General features: G+C 41.0%; 2 protein-coding genes across 4 annotated transcripts in view; one reads left to right on the plus strand and one right to left on the minus strand.

The window, feature by feature from the left end:
- Positions 1 to 22,954, plus strand: part of RTN4IP1 (reticulon 4 interacting protein 1) — a 45,221-nt gene that overhangs the window by 17,753 nt on the left and 4,514 nt on the right. For all 3 annotated transcript variants that reach the window (XM_036316262.1, XM_036316264.1, XM_036316265.1), the window contains exons 6-9: positions 4,164 to 4,212; positions 9,372 to 9,508; positions 12,832 to 13,015; positions 16,855 to 16,947. In XM_036316262.1, the coding sequence (XP_036172155.1) occupies positions 4,164 to 4,212; positions 9,372 to 9,508; positions 12,832 to 13,015; positions 16,855 to 16,947 (463 nt within the window). The remainder of the gene's footprint in view (positions 1 to 4,163; positions 4,213 to 9,371; positions 9,509 to 12,831; positions 13,016 to 16,854; positions 16,948 to 22,954) is intronic.
- CRYBG1 (crystallin beta-gamma domain containing 1) overlaps positions 10,753 to 22,954 on the minus strand; it is a 195,978-nt gene continuing 183,776 nt past the window's right edge. Inside the window, exon 24 of the transcript XR_004968709.1 lies at positions 10,753 to 15,923. The gene's annotated coding sequence lies outside the window, so the exon portion shown is untranslated. The remainder of the gene's footprint in view (positions 15,924 to 22,954) is intronic.

Here is a 22,954-nt window from a genome sequence, read left to right on the forward strand (position 1 = left end):
ATGACATAAAATTAGATTTTAGGGTTTAAGAATACATAAGCAGTGTAATAATTACTCATACTTTTGCCCATATTTTATAAATCTGCCACAGTGTAATTCCCACTGACTTCAAAAGAAAGCTCTATATGTGGACTTAGGAAGTATGAGAGAAATGCGATAAAAAATCTTGGCAATTTTGAATTATAGTGCTTTTTGCAAATAGAGTATTTCCTGGCACTTGCTCTGTATAAACAACTAAGCAATACAGCACACCTTTCTTTACTATAACAGGCTTCTACTTAATGAGGTTTGAGTATATATTATAACCGTTGTAGCTACTGGGTAGAAAGTATTCCAGGTACAGCACATAGTGAAGGGCAGCTGGGGGTAAGCACAGCAGTGCTTTCTCTTTGTAGTGAGAGTGCTTTGAAGAGTACAACGAGAATAGTTAGTTAGCCACAGGACTTCGCACTGTAGAGAATCAACTGACTTAGTGCTGGCTTGAAAATTTATTTTGCCTGCTGTCCCTTTGTGGGACTTTCTTTGTTTGAAGCAAAGTACGGGCCCTGGTTGAACCTGCACAGAACATGGAGTTTGCAGGACCAGAGAATGATGTGTCCCCAGGGCTTCTTTACAAGCTAATGGTATGTAGACCTCAGTGGGCTTGCTCCTTTCCTGTTTTGCACTAGGGTGCCATCAAGTGGCAATGTCCAGAACTGAAGCTGCTATTGCAGCTCTCCCTCTTCTGCCAAGCACTGCTGAGAAACACGTTTTTGCATTTTAATTTGGAGGAATGATACTGCTTTGGATCAAGAATTATAGGGAAGCGATAAACTAACAATAATGAGGTCAGAGGCATGTGTGGCAGTTGGATCCTTAAGCAACCATTATATTTGGCATCCTCTTAAATCCAGCATTCTCAGAGAGAGAATTAAAAATTATTTAAAGCCCTTTTCTTTACTGGAATAAACTTTAATGCAGTTTTTCAAATATCCAGGTGATTTATTCATTTGGGCAATAGCAATTATTGCCTTAATTGTAGGATATAATGCTAATTTAGATTTTTTTCCTGTACACTATATTGTGTGTTCACCACCCAAAGTCAAGTCTCTGTCCATCACCGTTTATCCCCTCTATACCCTCTTCCACCTCCCTCCACTCTCTCCATCCTGCAGTCACCACACTGTTGTCCATGAGTTTTTTCTCTCTTTTTTCTTTTTTGCTCAGTAACCACCCCACCCCCACTCCCACCCCCACTGTGTCTGCTGCATCTAGGGTGGTATGCCCAGTGCTTGGGCATAATGTGAGATCTCTGTCCTCAAAACCTTGCAGAATCGCTTGGGAAACAAGTGAATGAACAGAAAGGAACAATGTGACAAATGCCAGATGCAGTGGCATGGGTATCAGGTTTGGGGCTATCTCAGGGGTATTGTGCAGGAAAACTGGGGCTTGAGCCTTCAGAGGAAGGGGAGACGTTAGCAGATAGTGAAGGCATTTGAGAGCCTGAGGAGTGAGCTCATGTGCATGGGACTTGAGGTAAGAAGTGAGGGACCCAGAGTGGCTGAGAGTTCTGTTCAGGAAATAGTGAGAGGGGTCAGAATTCAGATGAAGATTAGATTGTGAAGAACTTAAATGAGAGTTTGACCAATTACCTTTCTATAAGAATGGGCCACAATAAGAGGGTAATTGTGAATGAATTAATCTTGGGATGTATCAGTGAGGCAGTGTTAATGCTTTTTCCCTTCGTTTAAGTACTAAAGCGATTAAATGTGCAAATTGAGGGATTTTAGAGGAGTTGATCTTTAAAGTTTCTTCTTTTTATAATTTAGTGAATTTAAATGTAACTCTGGAAGAAATAAATTTACAAGGAGACTTTTAAAATTACATTTAATGATATTAACTTTAAAGGGAACAGCTGGCTCAGAAACTTTACTAGTAACTTTTAAGATCTAAAGCAAGCATGTCAGACTTGCGGCCCGGCCAATATAATGGTATGTTAGAAACATTTTAATAAAAATTTTGTAACTTAATTTTTAAAATATCCTGTCATAATTATTAATAACGAACTACAATGTTCGCTAATGACTGATTACTATAATCATGTTGCTGAGAGTTCTGTTCAGGAAATAGTGAGAGGGGTCAGAATTCAGATGAAGATTAGATTGTGAAGAACTTAAATGAGAGTTTGACTAATTACCTTTCTATAAGAATGGGCCACAATAAGAGGGTAATCGTGAATGATTACCCTTATGCACCTTACTCGCAGGCGCACCATTTCTCTCCACTAATACTAGCAGCGAATATTTTAGTAGCCAATTGCCACATCATTAGTCTTGGACTGACTTGTTTGGTGTGCGCAACAGGAAATAGTTCACTTTTGGAGAACAAGAAAAATAGGTTTATTTGTGTTACGCTTATTAATTTGTCCAGTTATTCAGTGTCTGGTAAGTTAATGTTCAAGAGAAAATATTAATTTTTATTAAAATGTTCTTATTACTTTATGTTAATGACTGCTCATTTATTTCAGCCCTTTGTATTCAGCATGTCTCTATGGAAATAAGCCTACATTTCTATGAAAATTGGAACTTTTGTTTTTTTGCGTCCCACATAAACTTAAACCTTGTTTATTTGGCCCATGTTAGCCTTTGAGTTTGACATGCTTGATCTAATGTGTGACAACCAGCCTTCTGTAATTTGGGTAAGAGAGAAAAAACTAAAATGAAATGAGGGTTAAGATTGTAGACAGAATACATGTTCTAAGTTCTGGTGTACTTGCTAGAGACTGGCGGCAAAATTCTCCATACTTCCTAGCAGCCAAGGCAAAGAGGGACCCACAACTAGCAGTTACACAATATGTCATGACAAATAGAAGCACAGCTACTCCCACCACTTAATCTTCAGAAAAATGTTTTTTATAGGCACTCTTAAAGAGAATTCTCATGAAGAATATCTTAACAGTATCTCCTTAGCTCAGCGGTTCTCAACCTGTGGGTCACGACCCCTTTGGCGGTCGAACAACCCTTTCACAGGGGTCGCCTAAGACCATCCTGCATATCAGATATTTACATTACGATTCATAACAGTAGCAACATTACAGTTATGAAATAGCAACGAAAATAATTTTATGGTTGGGTCACAACATGAGGAACTGTATTTAAAGGGCCAGAAGGTTGAGAACCACTGCCTTAGCTAAAGTATTAAAAGTCCAACTGTCACTATAATGTCCCTCAGCCTATATTGGTAGCATAACATCAAAGTGCAGTTCAGTACAAACAATTGTCTGGGGACCTGAAACTGCAGTCTAAAAAAGGTAATGCATTGGTGCCCTGGCTTAAGTCAAGAATAAAATTTAGTAAGAGTATGTAAAGCAGTGATTCTTGAATAGTGAGGTTCTTTTTGGGTTCATTTCTTAGGGAAATTGATAATAGGTCTGGGTTCCTCTCCCCAGTGCACATACATATGCATAATCATACCAAATTTTGTTCATTGTTTTAGTCTATTCACAATTTCAGAGGGTTCACACCCTTCCCCCTCCCACTCTCATTCAGCCATACTCTTCCTGATGTACACCCTTCGTCTAGAGTTGCAGGTGGGCTACAGTAATCAAACATGGTAACAACTGGAGCACAAGAATGTTTGTGCTGATAGGACAGATTCATCTGCTTTAACAGGAAGCCAAATTGAGGCTGAGATTTCCATTTATGAAAGTCGATGAGCTTGACGGGACATGTGTGAACAAAAGATGTTTATTCCACTTTGGCTGGAATGTGGTCAAGAATGTATTTTTCTTAGAGAGCAACTGAGTCTACTCTAACACACTAAAAAGGGTCCCAGAGCTCTCTCTCTTACAGAGAAAGCCATGGTGATTTTAACTTAGAAAAATTGTAAGTCAGATGTTACCAAGAGCCATCTGAGCTTCTTTAAAAAAGACAAATTATTGATAGTTTTGGTATTTGGTATTCTTGGCAAAGAGTTTATAGAATGTCTAACTTGAAGTACTTATAGCTTACTGGTGTATTTAAAATAAAAATCCTTGTGTAATAGAATCTTGGGAAGCTGAATGACTTTATTTGCTTTTGGGATTGTTTATCTTTGAGCCAGTTGCATGGTGAAAACATCTTGTTTATTTACCCAGTTTTATTGGCTTAATGTTCTCATTAATTGTAGTTTCTTTTGCATTGCAGTGTTTTAATCTTGGGTGCTTCAGGTGGAGTTGGTACTTTTGCTATACAGGTAAACAATTGTTTTCTTTTAATTTTGAAAAGAGATTTATATGTGTTGCTCTAGGGTTTTTTGTTGTAGTAGAATTAATACATTAACAAGAGAAATAATGAGACTGATTGATGATGATGGAGGTGATGATAGTTTAAGACTTATTTTGAGCCACATATAGTATGCTAGCACTTTACAAACATTAACTATTTAAGCCTGCTAGGGTTTTTTTTTGTTGGTTTGTTTGTTTTAGATAACATTGGTTAATACTATTTAAGTTTCAGGTGTGCAACATTATAATTCAGTATATATATATATTAATTAGAGTGCTCACCACCACCAAAAGTTTAGATTCCATCCATCACCATATATTTAGCCCCTTTTACCCAGTTGACCTCCCCTCACCTCTTCCCCTCTGGTAACCACTATTCTATTGTTCCTAGTTTTTGTTTTGTTTTGTTTGTTTATTTTTTGTTGTATATTTCACATGTGAATGAAATAATACAGTTTTTGTTCTTTTTATGTCTGATTTATTTCACTTAGCATAATATCCTCAAGACCCATTTATGTTATTACGAATGCAATACTGTCTTTTTTATGGCTGAGTAGTATTCCATTGTATATGTAGTTTTTGGTTGGTTGTTTTTCTTATTTTGGTTGTTGAATTATATGAGTTCTTTATATACTTCAGATATTACCTTCTTATCAGATATATCATTTGCAAATATTTCTCCTATTCAGTTGCTTGCCTTTTTGTTGTTGATAATTCCCATTGCTGTGCAGAAGCTTTGTATTTTTTATATGGTCCCATTTGTTTATTTTTGTTTTGTTTCCCTTGCTATTTGAGTCAAATCCACAAAATCATCACTAAAACCAATGTCCAGAGGCTTAATGCCTATGATTTCTTCTATGTATTTTATGGTTTCAGATCTTTCAAGTCTTTACTCCATTTTGAGTTCATTTTTGTGTATGGTATGAGATAGTGGTCTAGTTTATTCTTTTGGATGTGGCTGTCCAGTTTTCCCAACACCCTTTATTGCAGGGACTTTTCTTCTCTATTGTATATTCTCGGCTCCTTTGTTGTAAATTAGTTGTTCATATATGTGTGGGTTTATTTTTAGACTCTCAATTCTGTTCCATTGGACTGTGTTTGTTTTTCTTCCAGTACCATGCTGTTGTTTTTTTATTATTATTATTATTACTGTAGCTTTGTTACATAGTTTGAAATTGGGGAGTATGATACCTCTAGCTTTGTTCTTTTTTCTCAGTGTTGCTTTGGTTACTAGGGGTCTTTTGTGGTTCCATACAAAGTTTAAGGTTTTTTGCTTTATTTCTGTGAAAAATGCCATTGGAATTTTGATAAGGATTGCATTGAATCCACAGATTACTTGAGGTAATAAGGACATTTTAACAATATTGATCCTAATGCATGAGCACAGAATCTCTCCATTTCTTTGTGCTTCCTTCAGTTTCTTTTAAAAATGTAAGATGACTTTATTTTGTCAATAGAAAGATTATTTCATGAATTTCTAAATTCACATAAATTATTTTTTCTTAAAAGCCTGAGGGAAAGGTAGGTTCAGTAAATTCACTGTAATTTCAGCTTGCCCTTCTAAGAAGGAAATTTTCTAATGTAGAAGGAAGTGTTAATCTTTCCAGTGGTTTAATATATGAGTTACTTTGTGGATGTCTTGTATAAGAAATGTTGGAAAGCTTTGTAGTCTTGAATTTGAATAGGAAGTATCAATATGAACTCAACATATTTTGTGTACTGGTGTATGCAAAGCTGTCTCGTGAAATATCTTTGCTCCTTAAAGGAAAGCAGGGCTTTTGGAGAAATGGCAGATTACAGATCTGGGTCACAAAATGTACAAGAATGAGCATGGAATGTATTAAATAGTAAGGAAACTGTCAACTTGAAGGAACTCCCAAAGATGTTACACTTTGAGTTTCAGTAATAATGGTAATTATTATGGATCAAAACCCTTCAAATATATTTAAATCCATGAATTCATGATGATATATTTTTTAAAAGTGGTCAATTTTGGAAGAGGACCAACTTATTTAAAAACTGAAAAAGGTAAACAATTATGTGTCTTGCCTTTACTGTATGGACTTTACCTGAGTAAACAAAGCATGTTTTCTTCATAAAAGTATTCCAAATACTAAATTAAAAAAAAAAAAAGAATATTATTATTTTGCAACCACCAGTGGACAGCTGCTAAGATAATAAGAAGAGCAACAAGCAGACAGGATGTGCCTGTTCTCATTTTGCCAGACACTGTCCATAGTCTTGCTAGAGGGCTTGAAACAGAAGACACAGAGCACAGAGCAGCATGTGGCCCCGAGCCCTGAGTGTGCAATTAGAACTTCATCACTGGGGAAACTCTGGAGGTCAGGTCAATGGCCTGGATTTTTTCACAGGTAAATTATTACAAAGTGAAGGGATAGAAGAGGAACCTATAATTTAAAAAGAGACTTAGAAGACATTGAATTTCAAAAATACACAAGACTAAACTGTAGTGTCTAGGGAATGCACATCTGCGTGCTAAAACAATATTTTTAAATGCAAGGAGGTGATTACTGTGAACATAAGAATAATGATGACTTCCAGGGCGGGAGAGACTTGTGTTGGGGTGGGGCACATAGGAAAGCTTTTGGAATGGCTGCTGTTTTGTGTTTCTGCGTTGTGTCTGCCATGTACGCATTTTTTTATGCTTGTGCTTTATTTTACATAAAAATTTTTTTAAAGGTAAAGCTGTTTTTAAAATCTATTAGTGGTGTTTAAAGATACTAGATAGTTCTAAGTGGGAGAGGAAAAACTAGAAATTTAGAAAAAATTCATTGAACTGTTTCAACATGTGATAAATTCTTCCTGAGGATTTCATACTATTTAAAGAAACCATTAAATGTAGTGCTTAAAACATAATTTCCTTTTTCTCCACAGTTTCTTTTTCATATATAGGTACTGGATATTTATCTTGGATTATATTCTTGACATAATTGAATATAGATTGGGACTTGCTGTTGAAAGCAACATGTCATTGTACTCAAGTTTCTCTGTTTGCAGCCTATAAACATCATATATTTTATATGATGTCACTCCTAAATGTTTTAATTCCCCTCGTATTTCCAGGGCATATAAAACCTTGGTCAATATTGCTTTTAAAAGTGAGAGATTAGGTAGGATTATAAATGGTTTTTAAATCCTTTATTCATTTTTTTTGTATTTAAGATTTGTATTGATTTTTCTAGAGAGAAACATTGATGTGAGTGTGAAACATCAATTGGCTGCTTCCTGCATGCCCTCTACCGGGGATTGAGCCCACAGACCAGGCATGTGCTCTGATGGGGAATTGAACTGGCAACCTTCCTGTGTTTGGGATCAGGCTCAATCAACTGAGTCACACCAACCAGGACATTCCTTATTACTTTAAAAATATAAGGCATCCACATTTTATATCTGGGGAACTATATATATAGGTCTTTTTACTTCCAAGTTAATCATGTTTAAAAATAAAGTGGTTGTATTTTCTTCACTTCTTTTAAAAACTGATCCAATCATTTATTACCTAGTACTGAGAGCCACTTGCTTTTTAAAATATATATATATTTTAAAATATCAATATATATATATTGATTTCAGAGAGGAATGGAGAGGGGGAGAGAAATTGAAACATCAATGATGAGAGAGAATCATTGATTGGCTGCCTACTGCACACCCCCTACTGGGAATGGAGCCCAACCCAAGCATGTGCCCTTGACCAGAATTGAACCTGGGACCCTTCAGTCCATAGGTCAACGCTCTGTCCACTGAGCCAAATCAGCTAGGGAGAGCTAATTGCTTTGATACAGCTGCCTTACTCAAGACTGTACTAACTCTTATTGAAGATACAGATGAAGAAATGTTGCATTTTTATGTTCTGAATATATTTTAAATTGTCATTTTCTGAGAATATGTTTTTATTTATTTACTAGGGGCCCAGTGCACGAATTTGTGCACCTTGAAAGGAACTGTGGGCCATGAGGCTGCCGTGGGCACAGGGACGGGTCTCGGCCCATCCTCCGTGCCCCCACCAGGCCCCTCCAGCCACGGCCCCTGGTCCCATCTGCTGGCAGCCCCGCTCCCACCACCACCACTCCCACATGCTGACAGCGCTGGCCCCGCTCGCACCCGCTGACAGCGCAGAGCAATTGGGGCCGGTGCCAGCAGCAGGTGCGAGTGACAGCTGCTGCCCCCATCGCCCCTCAGGAGGAGGGGGAGGAGGAGAAGCCCTCAGGGTGATCAGGGCTGGCAGCCCCCGCTCACACCCGCTGATAGCCCTGAGAGGTTGGGACCGGTGCCTGGAGTTTGCAGTGGGTGCAAGCGGCAGCTCTGGCACCAGCAACAGGTGCAAGTGGGGCCGTCGCCAGCAGCAGGTGTGAGCAGTGGCTGCCTAATTGCACCTCAGGAGCAGGGGGAGGTGGAGAAGCGCTGAGGGGCGATCGGGGCCGGCAGCCGCTGCTCGCACCCACTGACGGCGCTGAGTGATTGGGACCAGTGCCAGGCATCGAGGCACTCAGGAGCAAAGAATTTTCAGTAGCTACCAGAGGCTTGCCCCAATGACAGCGACCAGGGCCCCACCTTGTTCTGGCACCCCCCTCCTCCCTTGCAGTCATCCCCTCCCCCCCCCCCCCCCACCTGCTCCACCATTGCACTGCTGCCGACACCCACCATGTTCCGCATGGGCCCCCTGGTGGTCAGTGCACGTCATAGTGATGGGTTGTTCAGTTGTTCCGCCGTTCGGTCTATTTGCATATTAGGGTTTTATATATATAGATTTGCCATTTACTTTTGTCAGCCTTAAAAGTACTAAACTTGAGGCTATAGACTCCTGTCTTTTCTGATACTGGTGAAGCATTGAGCTCTGCTCTGATTGGATTGGTTATAACTTCATGACAACAGGCGACTGGCTGTTGCATCCAGGGAAAATGAGATCTACTTCTTGGAATTTTCTGAGTGAACAAAAGTTGAATCATTTTTACTAGTTTCTGACAGATGGCTTCCTGTAGTGTTCATTAAGACGAAGCACTTAGAGTTCTCTAGAGATCGGGCTGATACATGTACATGTGGTGCCAGCTATTTTAAAAAATGCAGTTTTCTACTTTCTCTCTCTCCCCCCTCCCCTTTTCTTTGGCAGGTAATGAAAGCATGGGATGCTCATGTGACAGCAGTTTGCTCTCAGGATGCCAGTGGACTTGTAAAGAAGCTTGGGGCAGATGATGTAATTGATTACAAATCTGGAAATGTGGAAGAAAAGTTGAAATCTTTAAAACCGTATGTATTAGAACAATGTTCACAGTTGATAATGAAAGCCTGAGATGGTTTGGTGATCATGTTGGAATCTTAGAGAAGTATCTATGAAAATATTCAGTGTCATTAGAAATCATTAGGTTGGTTTCTGTGTTAATTCCAGATGTTAATATAGCACAATAACACAGTGAGATAGGTATTGAGGAAGATATTTTGCTTACATGGTCTTTTCAGTTAACTTTCATTACTGGCTTGTAACAGGTCTGAAGGCAGAATTGGAAGTGTGTTCCTTTTGATGGCATCTGTCACCACAGGAAGAACTTAGCGCAGTGCATGAAAATTTATGCTTAGCACTAAACACATTTTTGGCTTAATAAGGGCTTCACAGAAACAAAGACAGCATAAATATTGATGATGGGAGCACTGTGAATGTTCTCGGTGCCGCTGAATGCCAGGCTGTGGTTTGGCCTAATGTACAAACAGGAGCAGATTCAGGCATTCTCCAAGGCCCTGTTCATCTTGACTGTGGGCGTTTATTAATCTGGTCTTCATCTGGCCAAGATATGCTGAGAGCATAACCTAGCAGTGTTTGGAAAGCTACTTTACTGCTTCTTTTTCTTTATTGAGAATCAAACTGGCAATCTTTCAGTGTACAGTGCATGGGCTGATGTCCAGCCAACTGAACCACATGGGCCAGAGCTTACTACTTCTTTTTCAAAGGTGTTTCCTTTTTCAATTACTTTTCAGAAGCCAGTTATTCTTGCCCACTTTGTGTAGAAATATATTTTCATGGCTTAAAAAAAAAAAAGAGGAGACAAAAAGGGAGCCCCTGTCTGACTGCCTAGCTTTTCTCAGCCAGCACCCCCAGCTCCCAACAGCAGTATGGCGGTGCACCCAGGAACTGACTCCTTATTCCTTCAACTGTTTATGGAGCCTCCACTCTTGCCAGACAGTGTTCTAAGCATAGGATGAGATACATTGGTGAGCAAGACAAATTTCCCTTTCATGGCACTAGTATTCTAGTCGGAGGTTTCATTGGCAAGTGCTCTCAAGAACACCGATGCAGGGAAAGGGGAAAACAAATGATTGGTGAGGAGTCTGTGTGACATACGGTGTTTTAAAAATGCCTCTGAAGCATTGGAGCAGAGGCATCTGTGGGCAAGCCAGGAGAGTGGGATTTTTAAAAACCTGTTCCCTGCTGTATCCCTCCACTTGGAACAGTATAGTAGCATGTAGTGGGTGCTCAATAAGCAAAAAAACACACAAAGTAAACCAACAACCAAAATATTTGTTTACTGAGTTATTGAGGGAAACTTAGGAGCAGAGCAGTTGTTCCAGATGGAGGCAACAGCAAATATAAAGCCCCCGTGGCTGAACTCACTTGGCATGTGTGAGGGATGACACTGTCCCTTGCAGAGATCTTATCCACTACCTTCCACCCTGTGTGTCAGAACCTAGGCCTCTCTGGGCCTTCGAGATCTGGTTTCTAGGTAGTGGTAGTTTCCGCTGCTCTCATACCTTCTGCTGCCTCTAGGAATAGCAAGCAGTATGAGACTGAGGCCAAGGCCAACCCATTGCCCTCCATCTACCTTACCTTTTACACATGTCTGGAGTATGTCACCAGAGAACAGGGAACCTGACACATGGAAGGCTGTAGCACACTCAGACCAGCCCCCACAGCTGTGCTACAGTTTGCTCCTCCACATCGCTTATCCTGTTTACTCCTTTTCAGTAGGGGGATCTCATCAGCTTACAAATGTAGACCAATTTTTTTTTTTTGACAGCTTTAGTTAAAATTCATCTCTATAACTTATACCTGAAGTTTGGCCTCTGAATCTACGTAGAATAAATTTGTTCCTCCTTCTAAATCACAGCTTTTTAGATTTCAATCTTAGAGTCTTATAGCAGGAAAGGGCTTCAGAATTCTTCAGTCCAACTCTATCATGTTACGGTTGAGAAAATCAGGTAGAGGGGATATAAGTTTTGAATGCTCAAGGTCATGCCACTCAGTCATGGATGGGAGAACTGCATCTACAGCCTGGTCTCAGGACTTCTTTTTCAGGTGGTGCCTGTTCTATGATACCAGTCTGCCCTTAAGTTTTATTTAAAATAAGTATCATCATTTTTGTTTATTTAAAATTTGGGAAGGGAGTAGAAAATTAAAAGCAGAAACTTTAGAAACTTAAATTCACAATTTTTATTCTCTTTAACGAAAAGAATAGTCTTCTAGTAAGGTCATTCTCTTGCACACATAGCCTTCTATTTTTATTTGCCCTTCTTTAGTTTAGTCCATAAAAGATTAAAGATGCACAAAGTTGGTCGAAGCTGGTTTTCGTAGCTCTGATGCTTGATTTCATGTATATGAATTTAGCAGAGAAATGGATTTATCAAAAAGAAATTTATCAATTTGCTTAATGTATAAGCATACAGTCTCTAAATAGATCTTTTTGTTTTAACAAATATTTAAAAGCTTTATTGAGTTTTATCCCCTTTAAGGAGAATGTAGTGATTATAGCAGCTTTAGATTAGACGTAAAGAGTTGAGTATCTGTTAGTTCCTGTGGATTCCATCATGCCTGGATTTTCTGGGCATGTTAGAGCAGAATTGAAGACTGAGAGCAGGCTGTTGATTGCTCTTTATACATTGTCCCGATGCTATGCATGAAACAACAACAAAAAAAAGTAGAACATTCCAGGGAAAGAGGATGCTTCTATAAGCAGTTCTAACTCTAGAGGGATTAAAGCAAATTGTTTTTGTAGGTGAAAACCTTACATATTTGTCATTCCAGTGCTTCTGTGCACTAAAGAAGACTTTTACTTTTATCGCATGGATAGCTTTGCAGTTTTCTATAGAGCTTGAGTCGGGGTTTCTCAACAGTTGACCTTTGGGACTGGATAATTTTTTGTTGTGAGGGGCTGTTATGTGCACAGTAGGGTGTTTATCATCCTTGGCCTTTAGATGTCATTAGCCTCTTCCCACCACCTTATAGGGTTGTGACAACTAAAAATGTCTCTAGACATTGCCTAATATGTCCCCTGGGAGCTAAAATCACCCTGTGTTAACAACCACTTGTTTAAGTCATTCTTAAAGTATTAGAAAATTTGATTTTATGACACAAAAAATCAGTCACGTTTGACTTATCTAGGAGAAAAGCCAGAGACTCGGTAAGTGGCTATTCCCTTTACTCCTTTGTCAAAGCAGCCACCCCTCGGCTGGATAGCACAGCACAGCTGAGTTTGTGACTGTCACTGAAAGAAACCCTATGGCTACTGGTGATGGGATTGAAGGGGGGTTGGAGCCCTGGGTAAAGACTGACAAGGATCTTCTGATTGCTTCTTCCTTTCCAGGTTTGATTTTATCCTTGATAATGTTGGTGGGTCCACTGAAACGTGGGCTCTAAATTTACTCAAGAAATGGTCAGGAGCCACATACGTGACTTTGGTGACTCCTTTTCTCCTGAACATGGACCGGTTGGGCGTAGCAGATGGCATGTTGCAGACGGGCGTCACCATGGGCTCTAAGACACTAAAGGTAAGGATTCAAGTCCTGGTTGACGAGAACAAGCAAGTGCCTCTTGCTCCTGGAAATTGATTTCCACCCAGCCAGTTTCCCTCATCTTGGGGACAAGCATGGGCTCTGGAGTCACACCCTGACTGTGTTCAAATTTTAGCCTCCTTAGTAGCTGTGTGACCCCTTGCAAATCTTTGTCACTAGACCTTGATGTCTTCACCTGTAACACGGGGCTAGTAGGATATATATATGCCTTACCTCATGTTGTAAGGGTTAAATGAGATCATCCATGTGAAGGACTTGGCACAATGAAAGGTCCTGTTAAGTGTTAGCCTTTATTGTTACCATCTGATATACCTTCTGCTTTTTTATTGCCTATATCTGATGCTCTCTATCTTCACCAGTCTTAACACATAAGGTCTCTTGTATGGGAAGGTGAAAATGTTAGTAAGTCTGCAGCTGGCTGTTTTTATGTTCGTAGGATTGGGATATGCCAGTGATTCCCAGTTGGTGCTTTCAGACCTTTAGAAGTCCATGGGCAATTTTTGAATTTCAAAAACCTGAAGGAAATTGTACTCTTACTTCAGTGAGACTACAAAGACTCATAGAACCATCAGGCCTTTCCTGGATTTGTATTGATTGTCCCAACACTGCATATCCCATGTGGATCAGAAACTCTAGCTCTTAATGGCATTCTGGGAGTTTCTGACCCTTGATTAGTCAGCCTGACTGTTAACAGGGCCACTGTTACCAGGGCTGTAAGGAGCTCTGTCCCCCACCTGAACACATCCAGTGTGTGGTGGGCCTGGAGACGCGCAGCCTTGGTTACAGGACTGGTGGCTTTTGTGTTTGTTCTTACTTAACGTGATAGCCTTGTCCTCACAATGGTGACAGAACCTTACATAATTCCACCTTATACACTGTTGGTAATCATTGGTTTAAAATCTGAATTAGTGAGAAGGTGGTAATCATTGGTTTAAAATCTGAATTAGTGAGAAGGTGGATACAAAAAAGGAAGATAAATTCTATTTCATTAATTAGACAAAATACTTTAGGCCCAGGAAAAAGGCAGTAGAAAGTTCCTTTACAGTAAAAGGTTGTGGGTCACTGTGTCGAGCCCTCCATCACTGACCCATATGTGTGAGATGACTGGCTTGATAATTATCTTAACTTTTTTTTATTCTAGAAATTAATTTGGGACCTTTCTGGGAGTGAACTTTAGGACTTTGGTCTCTCGGATTCTGTGTACTAACTACACACTTAGAAGTAGTAGCGAAGAGCTGTGATAAAAGAGACCAGCACTCAATTCTTAGGAACCGTGTGTGGGTGATAGAGGTGAACACCCAACACAGGGAACACAGCACATTTTCACTGGATCCAAATGCAGCCAGAAAGTGTGCACAGGGTGCTCTGTGAGAGAAAGGAAACGTACTATGATTTGTCTCTTCTTTCCTTTTTCACAAAACCCAGGCTTTCCAAGAGCTTTAAAATATAAGTTTAAGTTTTCTAAACGGTTTTACAGTTTGTATTCCAGTGAGACCCCTTACAATTTAACCTTCAGAGTTGGCCTCTGAGAGTAAAATAGGCATAGCTCTCTTCATTTTCCCTTTCTCCCTGCTTGAAAGATGATAGTGGTAATCTCATGTGAAAACCTTTTAAGTAGTTTCTGATGTCTTTCTAGAATGTGCAGTTAGAGCCTCATTGTAATGCTCTGGGCTCTCCTGCCTGCTTCAGTTTACTCTCCTGTAATGGCCTGGAAAAAAAGTAAAAGTTCTGCTGTTGCAGAACAGAAGTTTCACTTTACAGGGCAACCCCCTGTAAAGAGTTATAGACATGACGGTGGTGACTACTGCTGTTCCTTCTTTAAACCCCTAAACAATTACCAGAATGTTTTAATTGTAGTCCGTAAGGCTAGACCTTAGCAGGAAGTACATGAGCTGGTCTGTGAGTGTAATTAACTGGGCCCCCTGTAAGCTTGGGATAATCCCAGTGCTTCAAACTGTATTTTTTGCCTTTTTTTTTTTTTAACTTAGTTGCCTAGACCAGTGTTTCCTGACCTCTTTCATGCCCTGACACACATAGAATATGAAAGTATTTGAAGAGCACATTGAGGCTCCTCCGGGAGCAAACTACCTGGAGACTCTCCAGCCCAGGCTCTGCCCTATCCCAAGGGCTACTACCTGGAGACTCTCCAGCCCAGGCTCTGCCCTATCCCAAGGGCTGACGGGCATCCATGTCCCATTCCACCTATTCTAGGGTAAACTTGGGTCTGTTTGCGTCTGTGGTCTTGGGATAATTATTAATGGTGACTCCTTTCACTCTCACAGTTGTTCCAGGTTAGACAGTAAACTGTAGGGTCACTTGACCAAACCCGTAAGCCATTCGTGACACACCTGCTGTGAAGCTCTGCCTAGACAACAGCTTGGTTTTGTCCTTCTTTGTAGTCTTAACTCTCATTTGACATTGCCCCAGTCTTTCCTCAGCAAGCTTTACTTTAGCACTAGGGGAACATTTATTGTATACTTTTTATGTATCAGGCATTTTACATACATTCTCCTTTAATCCTTCCAACAACCCTGTAGGGTTGTTGCGCTAGGTGGTGGCATCACCATTCGGCAGGCCAGGGAACGGTCTGAAAGAAGTAGCTTGACCTAAATAACACAGCTATTAAGTGCCTGAGCTCGAGTAGCAGGGGAGTTCCATTATACTTGCCAGCTCCATGCCTTGGTAGCAGCTGACTCACGCTGAGGCATCGTTGAGGGCGGGCTCAGGGGAGAGAAGTCAGCCATCCCAGCAGTTGTGGGCACACGAGGGGAGGAGGCACATGGTCCTGGCTGCCTCACTATAGCTCACATCTGACCAAGTGTAGTTGGGCAGGTCAGTGGGGTATCATGGAGATCCTCAGCTCACTTGTTGTTTTCATCATGGCCTAATGATAATAAATAATAACAATTCAAAGTAGGTATGGCAGTGACTGATCATGAACCCTCTGGTGTAAGATTTTTGCTTATCTTCACCAGGAGATGTTTTGTCCCATTATAAATTTGGTGGCTTTGGACTTGCTGTAACTATAGGGGAAGACCCAGCCATGATACATTAAAAACCCTTAACTTTCTTTTGCCTTTAAAACTATCTTATTACTCTCAGAACCAGAAAAAAAAAAACCTGTGGGTTTCTTATCTAAAATTATATTTTGATGCCTTATTGCCCCCAAAGAATTCTTGAATTAGGTAAAAAGCTCTTTTCTGGTGCCTCTTGACCTTAACTCAAACCTTAATAGAGAAGGCCTAGAGGTATCAGCCATAATTTTTCGTTGGGAAGAAATTGAGTGTATAAGACCATCTAGACCAGTGGTTCTCAACCTGTGGGTCGCGACCCCTTTGGCGGTCAAATGACCCTTTCACAGGGGTCGCCTAAGACCATCCTGCATATCAGATATTTACATTATGATTCATAACAGTAGCAACATTACAGTTATGAAGTAGCAACAAAAATAATTTTATGGTTGGATCACAACATGAGGAACTGTATTTAAAGGGCCAGAAGGTTGAGAACCACTGATCTAGACTGTCATTTTAAGGAGAGCTTTCCTGTGCTTACTTGTCAGTCACACATTGGTGAAGAAGCCTGAGTTCACAGGGATTGTTTTTGTTCATTCATTTATTTACTAAACATTCACAGAGCATTCACTGTCATTCACTGTGCCAAGGTGCTGGGCATACAGCTCATTGTGGCCGCATGAAATGGGAAGTCAGTTTGTCTGTCTTAGTCCTCCAGAAAATACTTTTCTCTAAATTTGCATTTAGTCAGAATTTATCCTTTTCTGTATTTGACATGTCTTTTTTTCCTTTTCATTTTAGCATTTCTGGCAAGGAGTCCATTACCGCTGGGCCTTTTTCATGGCCAGTGGTCTATATCTGGATGACATTGCAAAGCTGGTGGATGAAGGAAAGGTATGTGCAGCCTGTTGTGTTGCTAGAGTGTTCCTTGTAATCTGGGCAGCCTGCCCACCAAGCCCAGTCCTTGGGAACTCTGCAGAGGTGGGCTCGACCAGCAGGCGTGCTACCTCACATGGCCAAGTTTAAGTGCTGTGTTTTTGGTTCTACCTCCCTGGGAATCGTAGACGTAAACTGCTATATCTGAAAAAAAGCTCACACTGTCTAGTCGAATCTGTATTTATAGATGAAGAGGCAGGCCCAGAGAGGTTATATGATTCCCCTGAGGACCATTGGCTAGTGGTTAGCAGATCTGGGGTCTGTAGCTGGGCTGCTACTATCTGGTAATGGTCCTGAAAAGAAGGCACCATGAAGGCGGTGTGCAAGGAGGTGGGGGCACACTCGTGAGTTTACGATAGAACTGCTTCTGGAGGTAAGCGGATTTCCAGGCGGGCAAGGAACCAAACATTGGAATTTAAACCCCAACAGAACTGGACTGAAAGTCAGGTACCGGGGTCTCCTATTCCCTGGCTAGTGTAAGAAAATCGAGGGCCAGTAAATGGTATGCCTGAGAGGGTTGATGGGCAGGACATGGGTGAGGATGGATGGAGACTTTGTGGGGATAACTGGTTGGTTTTCCGACCACTCGTGGCCATCCTGCAGTGGGCATTGTGGGGGAGGACTGCTGCTTATATTCAGGTCATATCTTTTGGGGTATCAAAAGGCCTTTCAGGGCTGTTGAGGGTTGAAAGGCTCCTCAGCTACTGCCGTTTATTTGAGTTCGTACACAATCTTAATCTCTCTGATATTCTATCTTTGAAGGATAACCCAGAAGGCAAACTCATATTTTGGTGCTGATATTTATGACTTTATTGAGAGATTATACGGAATTATAGGATGGAGAAACTTATGTACTCTAGAGGCATAGATAAAATCATTCCCATTTTACAGATGAGAAAACTGGCTCAAAGAGATAATGGGACTTGCTCATGTGCAGAGGTGGGGCCAGAACTCATACTTCCTGACTCCCAGTCGTGTGCTTTTCCTTCTCCACCTTCAGCTGCAATCTTAGTGCCTAAGTCTGATCTGGGACTTCCCTTGTCATTTTACAGTGGGCAGGGATAGTGATTGGAGCAGGGCCAGCATTACCACCATGTGATCCATGCTAAGCCACTTGCAAAGAACCCTTTGCGATGGACTTGCTTCTGCTGGCACCTGCCCCTTGCTGGCCCATTTTATCATTTCATTTCAGTTGTGGAATGGACTGTTTTTAGGAACTTCTGACTTCTTTTTATGCATGTACTGTTGTTTTTTGTTTTTTGTTTTTTTTTTTAATTCTATTACAGCCAAGGAACTACATACAGTATGTGATAGTAAAGACCTACTACTCTTCCCTAAATTTTTTGGTTCCAAATTTGCATGCCTTTTCTCGGACTTCTGAATCTGGGTGTGTAGACGGAGGGCTCAGCCTTATTATGACTGTGTGAGTGCCCCTTTGCAGGGCTCTTCCCACATCCCTTGGATGCTTATTTTATTTTTAGAGAGACGGGAATAAACTATTGTAAGATAATTTGGCCCATGATTCTGTATAGTGCTCATGTGGTTGGAGCTCCATTGTTAGGTCCCTGTCCTACAGTGGCCACCACACAACTGTGCTTGTCCTGATAGCTGTTTCAGGCTGTCCACTTACCACTACCACTTTGTATTCAAAACACTGCCTCTTTCTCTCTACCTGGAAAATACTATTTACTAAACAAAGAAGAGAGGTGACTTGTGTATATGTATCTATTAAATTTGGCAGATAACTGGTAGAATGGCTAATAAAGGAAATGATATAAATAAAGATGCCCTTGAAGTATCCTTGAATGAGGGGTGCTGAGTGATTCCTTCCACGACCCGCGTGGAGTAGGGTTCGGTATCTGAAAGAAGAGCCGCACAACAAATGAAAGAAAGAGACACGAGATAATTTTGTAATACCGGGGGACCAGGCGGGCAAGTCCGGAAAGACTTCCTCCCCGTGCTCAGGTCTCACCAAGCTTTTATTCATCTGGAGTAGCCCTTAGGGTAAGGAGGTTTTAATGACACACATCAGCAGACAATTTTCAGGAATAGGCAGAGTATCTGATTAGCTCATCAACAGATCTCCAGGAGTATCTGATCAACAATAATCAACAAAGATCTACATAAGTACCTAAGGAATTAAGTGAACTAAGGTGGAGATGCTTCAACTATTATTACTTAAATTAACTGGGTAGTTCACAGTTCTGACCTTTACTAGAACTTCAAAGGTTACTAGCCTTTTTTGGGGGGTCTCTGTCTAAACTCAGCTAGTAAAGACAATGAATGGACTCCGGCAGAGGGGCAGTGAGGAAATATTCTTCTGACCTTCTCTGCACCAGACTTATTTGGGCTTGGGTGTAATTCTGACAGTGAAGGGCTCTGGAACCATGGAAGTTGATAGGTAACATTGGATGTCCTGGTGAAGTCGGCTCTCTTATCATGCATCCTGCTTCTTTGTGGGTGCAACAGGTCACTGACTGCCTACACTTGGAAATCAGAAAGGATTACGTATCAGGTCTACTTACATATTGTGTGGTTAGTAAAGATTGACATTCTTTAAGCTTTGGCTGAGTGCTTAATGACTCTAATTCGAGGCGTCTGATAGAGGACCTATAGTTAGTTGTTCTTTGACACTGTGAAGCCATGAACCAAAAGAGCCTACTCTTTTAAAATACTTAAAGTTTTAAAATAGATATACATTTGCAAGGTTTAAATTTAAAAGGTAGGAAAAGTAATTTCAAGAAATCTTCCTTTAACTCCTGTCCCTCAGTGACTGAGATTCTCCCTGTCAGATGCAACTAGTGTTACCAGTTTTTTTGGTATTCCAAATATGTTCTGTGTATCAGTAGGCTGATACAGAGAATGGTTTATAATCAACACATTGAGTGTAATGGGCAGCTGAAATTGTGCCTTGTGCCATTTTCTGCTAAGCACAATAAGCATTTTCTGTTTTTTTAATACTATTTAGCAATCATTTTTTGTTGGGAGTGGGAGGGCCATAGCAAATATTAGATTTGGGCCAAACATGTGTCATTGATAAACATACTCAAAGATTAAAAACATGAAAACCTAGCACATATCTAGCTTACTATCCTCCCCTCCCTCCACTCCCCATCCTACCACTGTGTCACATTTAGAGAGACTGAGGCTCTAAGAGACTAAATGACATGTTCAAGGTCACAGAACTAGGCAGGGCCCAGGTCTCATGACCTCTGGGACAGTTCCTTCTATCATCCTTTGCTGCCTTTAAGATTGGGACAATAATAGTTAAAAACTAAATTTCTCTCCCTGGCCAGTAGGACTCAGTTGGATATTGTCAGTTGGTGAGGATTGAGCCAAAAGGTTGCTGGCTCTATCCTTAGTAGGGGGCATGCAAGAGGCAGCCTATCAATGTTTCTCTCTCACATTGATATTTTTCTCCTCTCTTCCTTTCCCTTCCTCTTCCTCTAGAAAAATCAATTAAAAATCTTAAAAAAATAAAAATAAATTTCTCACAGAACCTTCATTGTTTTTTGCTTGCTTAGTCATCCATATATTAGATAGGTGGAGCTTGAATTCTATCTACAGAATCCTCTTCTTGAATCTGTCAGTATCTTTCAGGACTGAGAGGAGGTGATGAGGCAGACTTAAGATCACAATCAGCCACTGATAAAAATGACTGTGCTTTGAGGGAAAATATTTATATATCTTTGCCTTTATATGCATGTGTTAGTATCTTATCGGTGCTGTAACAAATTATCATAAGTGTTGTGGCTTAAAATGACACTTATTATCTTACAGTTGTGGAGGTCAGAAGTCCAAAATGGGTCAGCAGATCTGTGTTCCTTTGGAGGCAGGTGGTGGGGAGGGTCTGTTTCTTTGCCTTCTCCAGCTTCTAGAGCAGTGGTTCTCAACCTTCCTAATGCCGCGACCCTTTAATACAGTTCCTCGTGTTGTGGTGACCCCCAATTTCATTGTTACAAATTGAACATAATTAAAGCATAGTGATTAATCACAAAAACAATATGTAATTATATATGTGTTTTCCGATGGTCTTAGGCGACCCCTGTGAAAGGGTCGTTCGACCCCCAAAGGGGTCGAGACTCACAGGTTGAGAACCGCTGTTCTAGAGGCTGCCTACGTATATTCCTTGGCTCATGGCCTTGCGTCACTTTGACCTCTGCTTCCATTATCATCTCTCTCCTTCTGGCTAATCCTCTGCTTCCCCCTTGTGATCATGTTGGACTTACCCAGCTAATTCTCCCATCTCAAGATCCTGACCACAATCTCATCTGCAGAGACCCTTTTGCAAATTAAATTATCATATTCGCAGGTTTTGTTACTCTGGCCGCCACAAGCATAAAATATCTCAAAAGATACGAAAAAAAGAATTAAAATACTGGTTGCCTTTGAGGAGGGGAACTAGATGGCTGGGGATCAAGTATGGGAGGGAAATTTTTCTTTGTACCCTTTCATCTTTTTGAGTATCTTTCTTTGCACACATTCTTCATGTAATTATTAAAGACCTTTGATGTCATATACTTAATGTCCACAGATCTATTGAAGATTCTAGGTGACCAGCCAAGTTTCTTGATTGAGTGATGATGTAGGTACTTCTGTTTATGTCTTTATTTGAGCCAGCATCAAAATAGTTCCTATGTACTAATTCGAATTTAATTCAGAACATTTACTGAGGGCCCACAAGTACTCTGCTTTACCCAGGAGGATGTGGAGAGGTATTTGGCAATGCTGAGTTACCTCCAAGCAGTGCTGGTACACTGGCTCCTTGTAGGGATGGAGAAGTTCCCTGTCTGCACTGTGCAGTGTGGTAGCCACTAGCCACATGTGGCTGTTGACCACTTGAAAGGTGGCTAGTGCAACTGAGAGACTGACTTTTTCATCTTATTAACTTTTGATTAGCTTAAATTCAAATAGCCACATGTGGCTAGAGGTTACCGTATTGGACAGTACAGTTTTAGAGGAAAAATGTACCAAGTTCCGAGTCAGGCAATTTCCCAGACCCCTGTTGAGATGGCCAGCCCCTAGTTTAGGCAGTTAATTACATTGCAAAACTGTAGGCTCCTTACTTTTAACTGGATTTTTTCCTCCATAGAAAGAATGCAGTGATCAGGAATTGAATCCTAGGAACCCTAGAAGAGGGTTATCTTGCCAGATATGGCAAGTGCCTCATGGATCTGAAGCCTTGACGCCACAGACGTTTTCTGATGCTGCTGAGATTATTTCTGTGGGGGAAATGTAGGCAGTTTCCCCCACACCTGGCAGGAAGGAGTGCCTTTTTTTCATGGGGATCTAGGGATAAGTCCTGGATGCTTTCCAAAATGGGCACAGTTACTCCCTTTGAGAGTATCCCCATCCCACCCCATCTCACCGCCTATCTTCTAGCTTATGTTTTCTATCTAGGGCAGGAAGTTCCAGAAATAGCAAATCCAAACAAAGTCTGCCTCTTTCTTTTGTCTTCTTTATGTCTCCTTAGTTTAAGTCCCCTCATTCCCCTTTACCCCGACCCTGGAAATATTGAACCTATCTCGGAGGTCAGGGCCATACCTGATCTAGAGGCTGGAACTGTGGTTCTGTCACCCTGCCCTGGCTCCCTGGTGTCTGTCCACAGGAGTGTGGACTTGGACTCATGCCAGGACCCTTGGATCATCTTGGTGCCTGTCACTCGTCTGTCTCTCCTCATACACCCCACCCTCTGAGATCTGCGGTTTCCATGTGCAGTGGACGCTGAGGCGGGGTCTGGGGGACAGCTGGGCAGACTGCCCCGAGCTTCCCTCCCCACAGTGCACTCACACATGCTGTCCTGAGTGTGTCTCCTCTGCTGACCGCTCTGACCTTGCACTTAATCACTTGCGGTTAGGTTTCCCAATCTATCAAATAGGCTCGCTTAGTATTGGGATGCCTTTTAAGCTCTGCTTTCTGCAGCTCTCACTGGGAAAAATGGGAATTGAGAGAAAACCTTCTGCTG

This window comes from Myotis myotis, unplaced genomic scaffold (genome assembly GCF_014108235.1).
Source record: "Myotis myotis isolate mMyoMyo1 unplaced genomic scaffold, mMyoMyo1.p scaffold_m19_p_7, whole genome shotgun sequence".
Lineage (NCBI taxonomy): Eukaryota > Metazoa > Chordata > Mammalia > Chiroptera > Vespertilionidae > Myotis > Myotis myotis.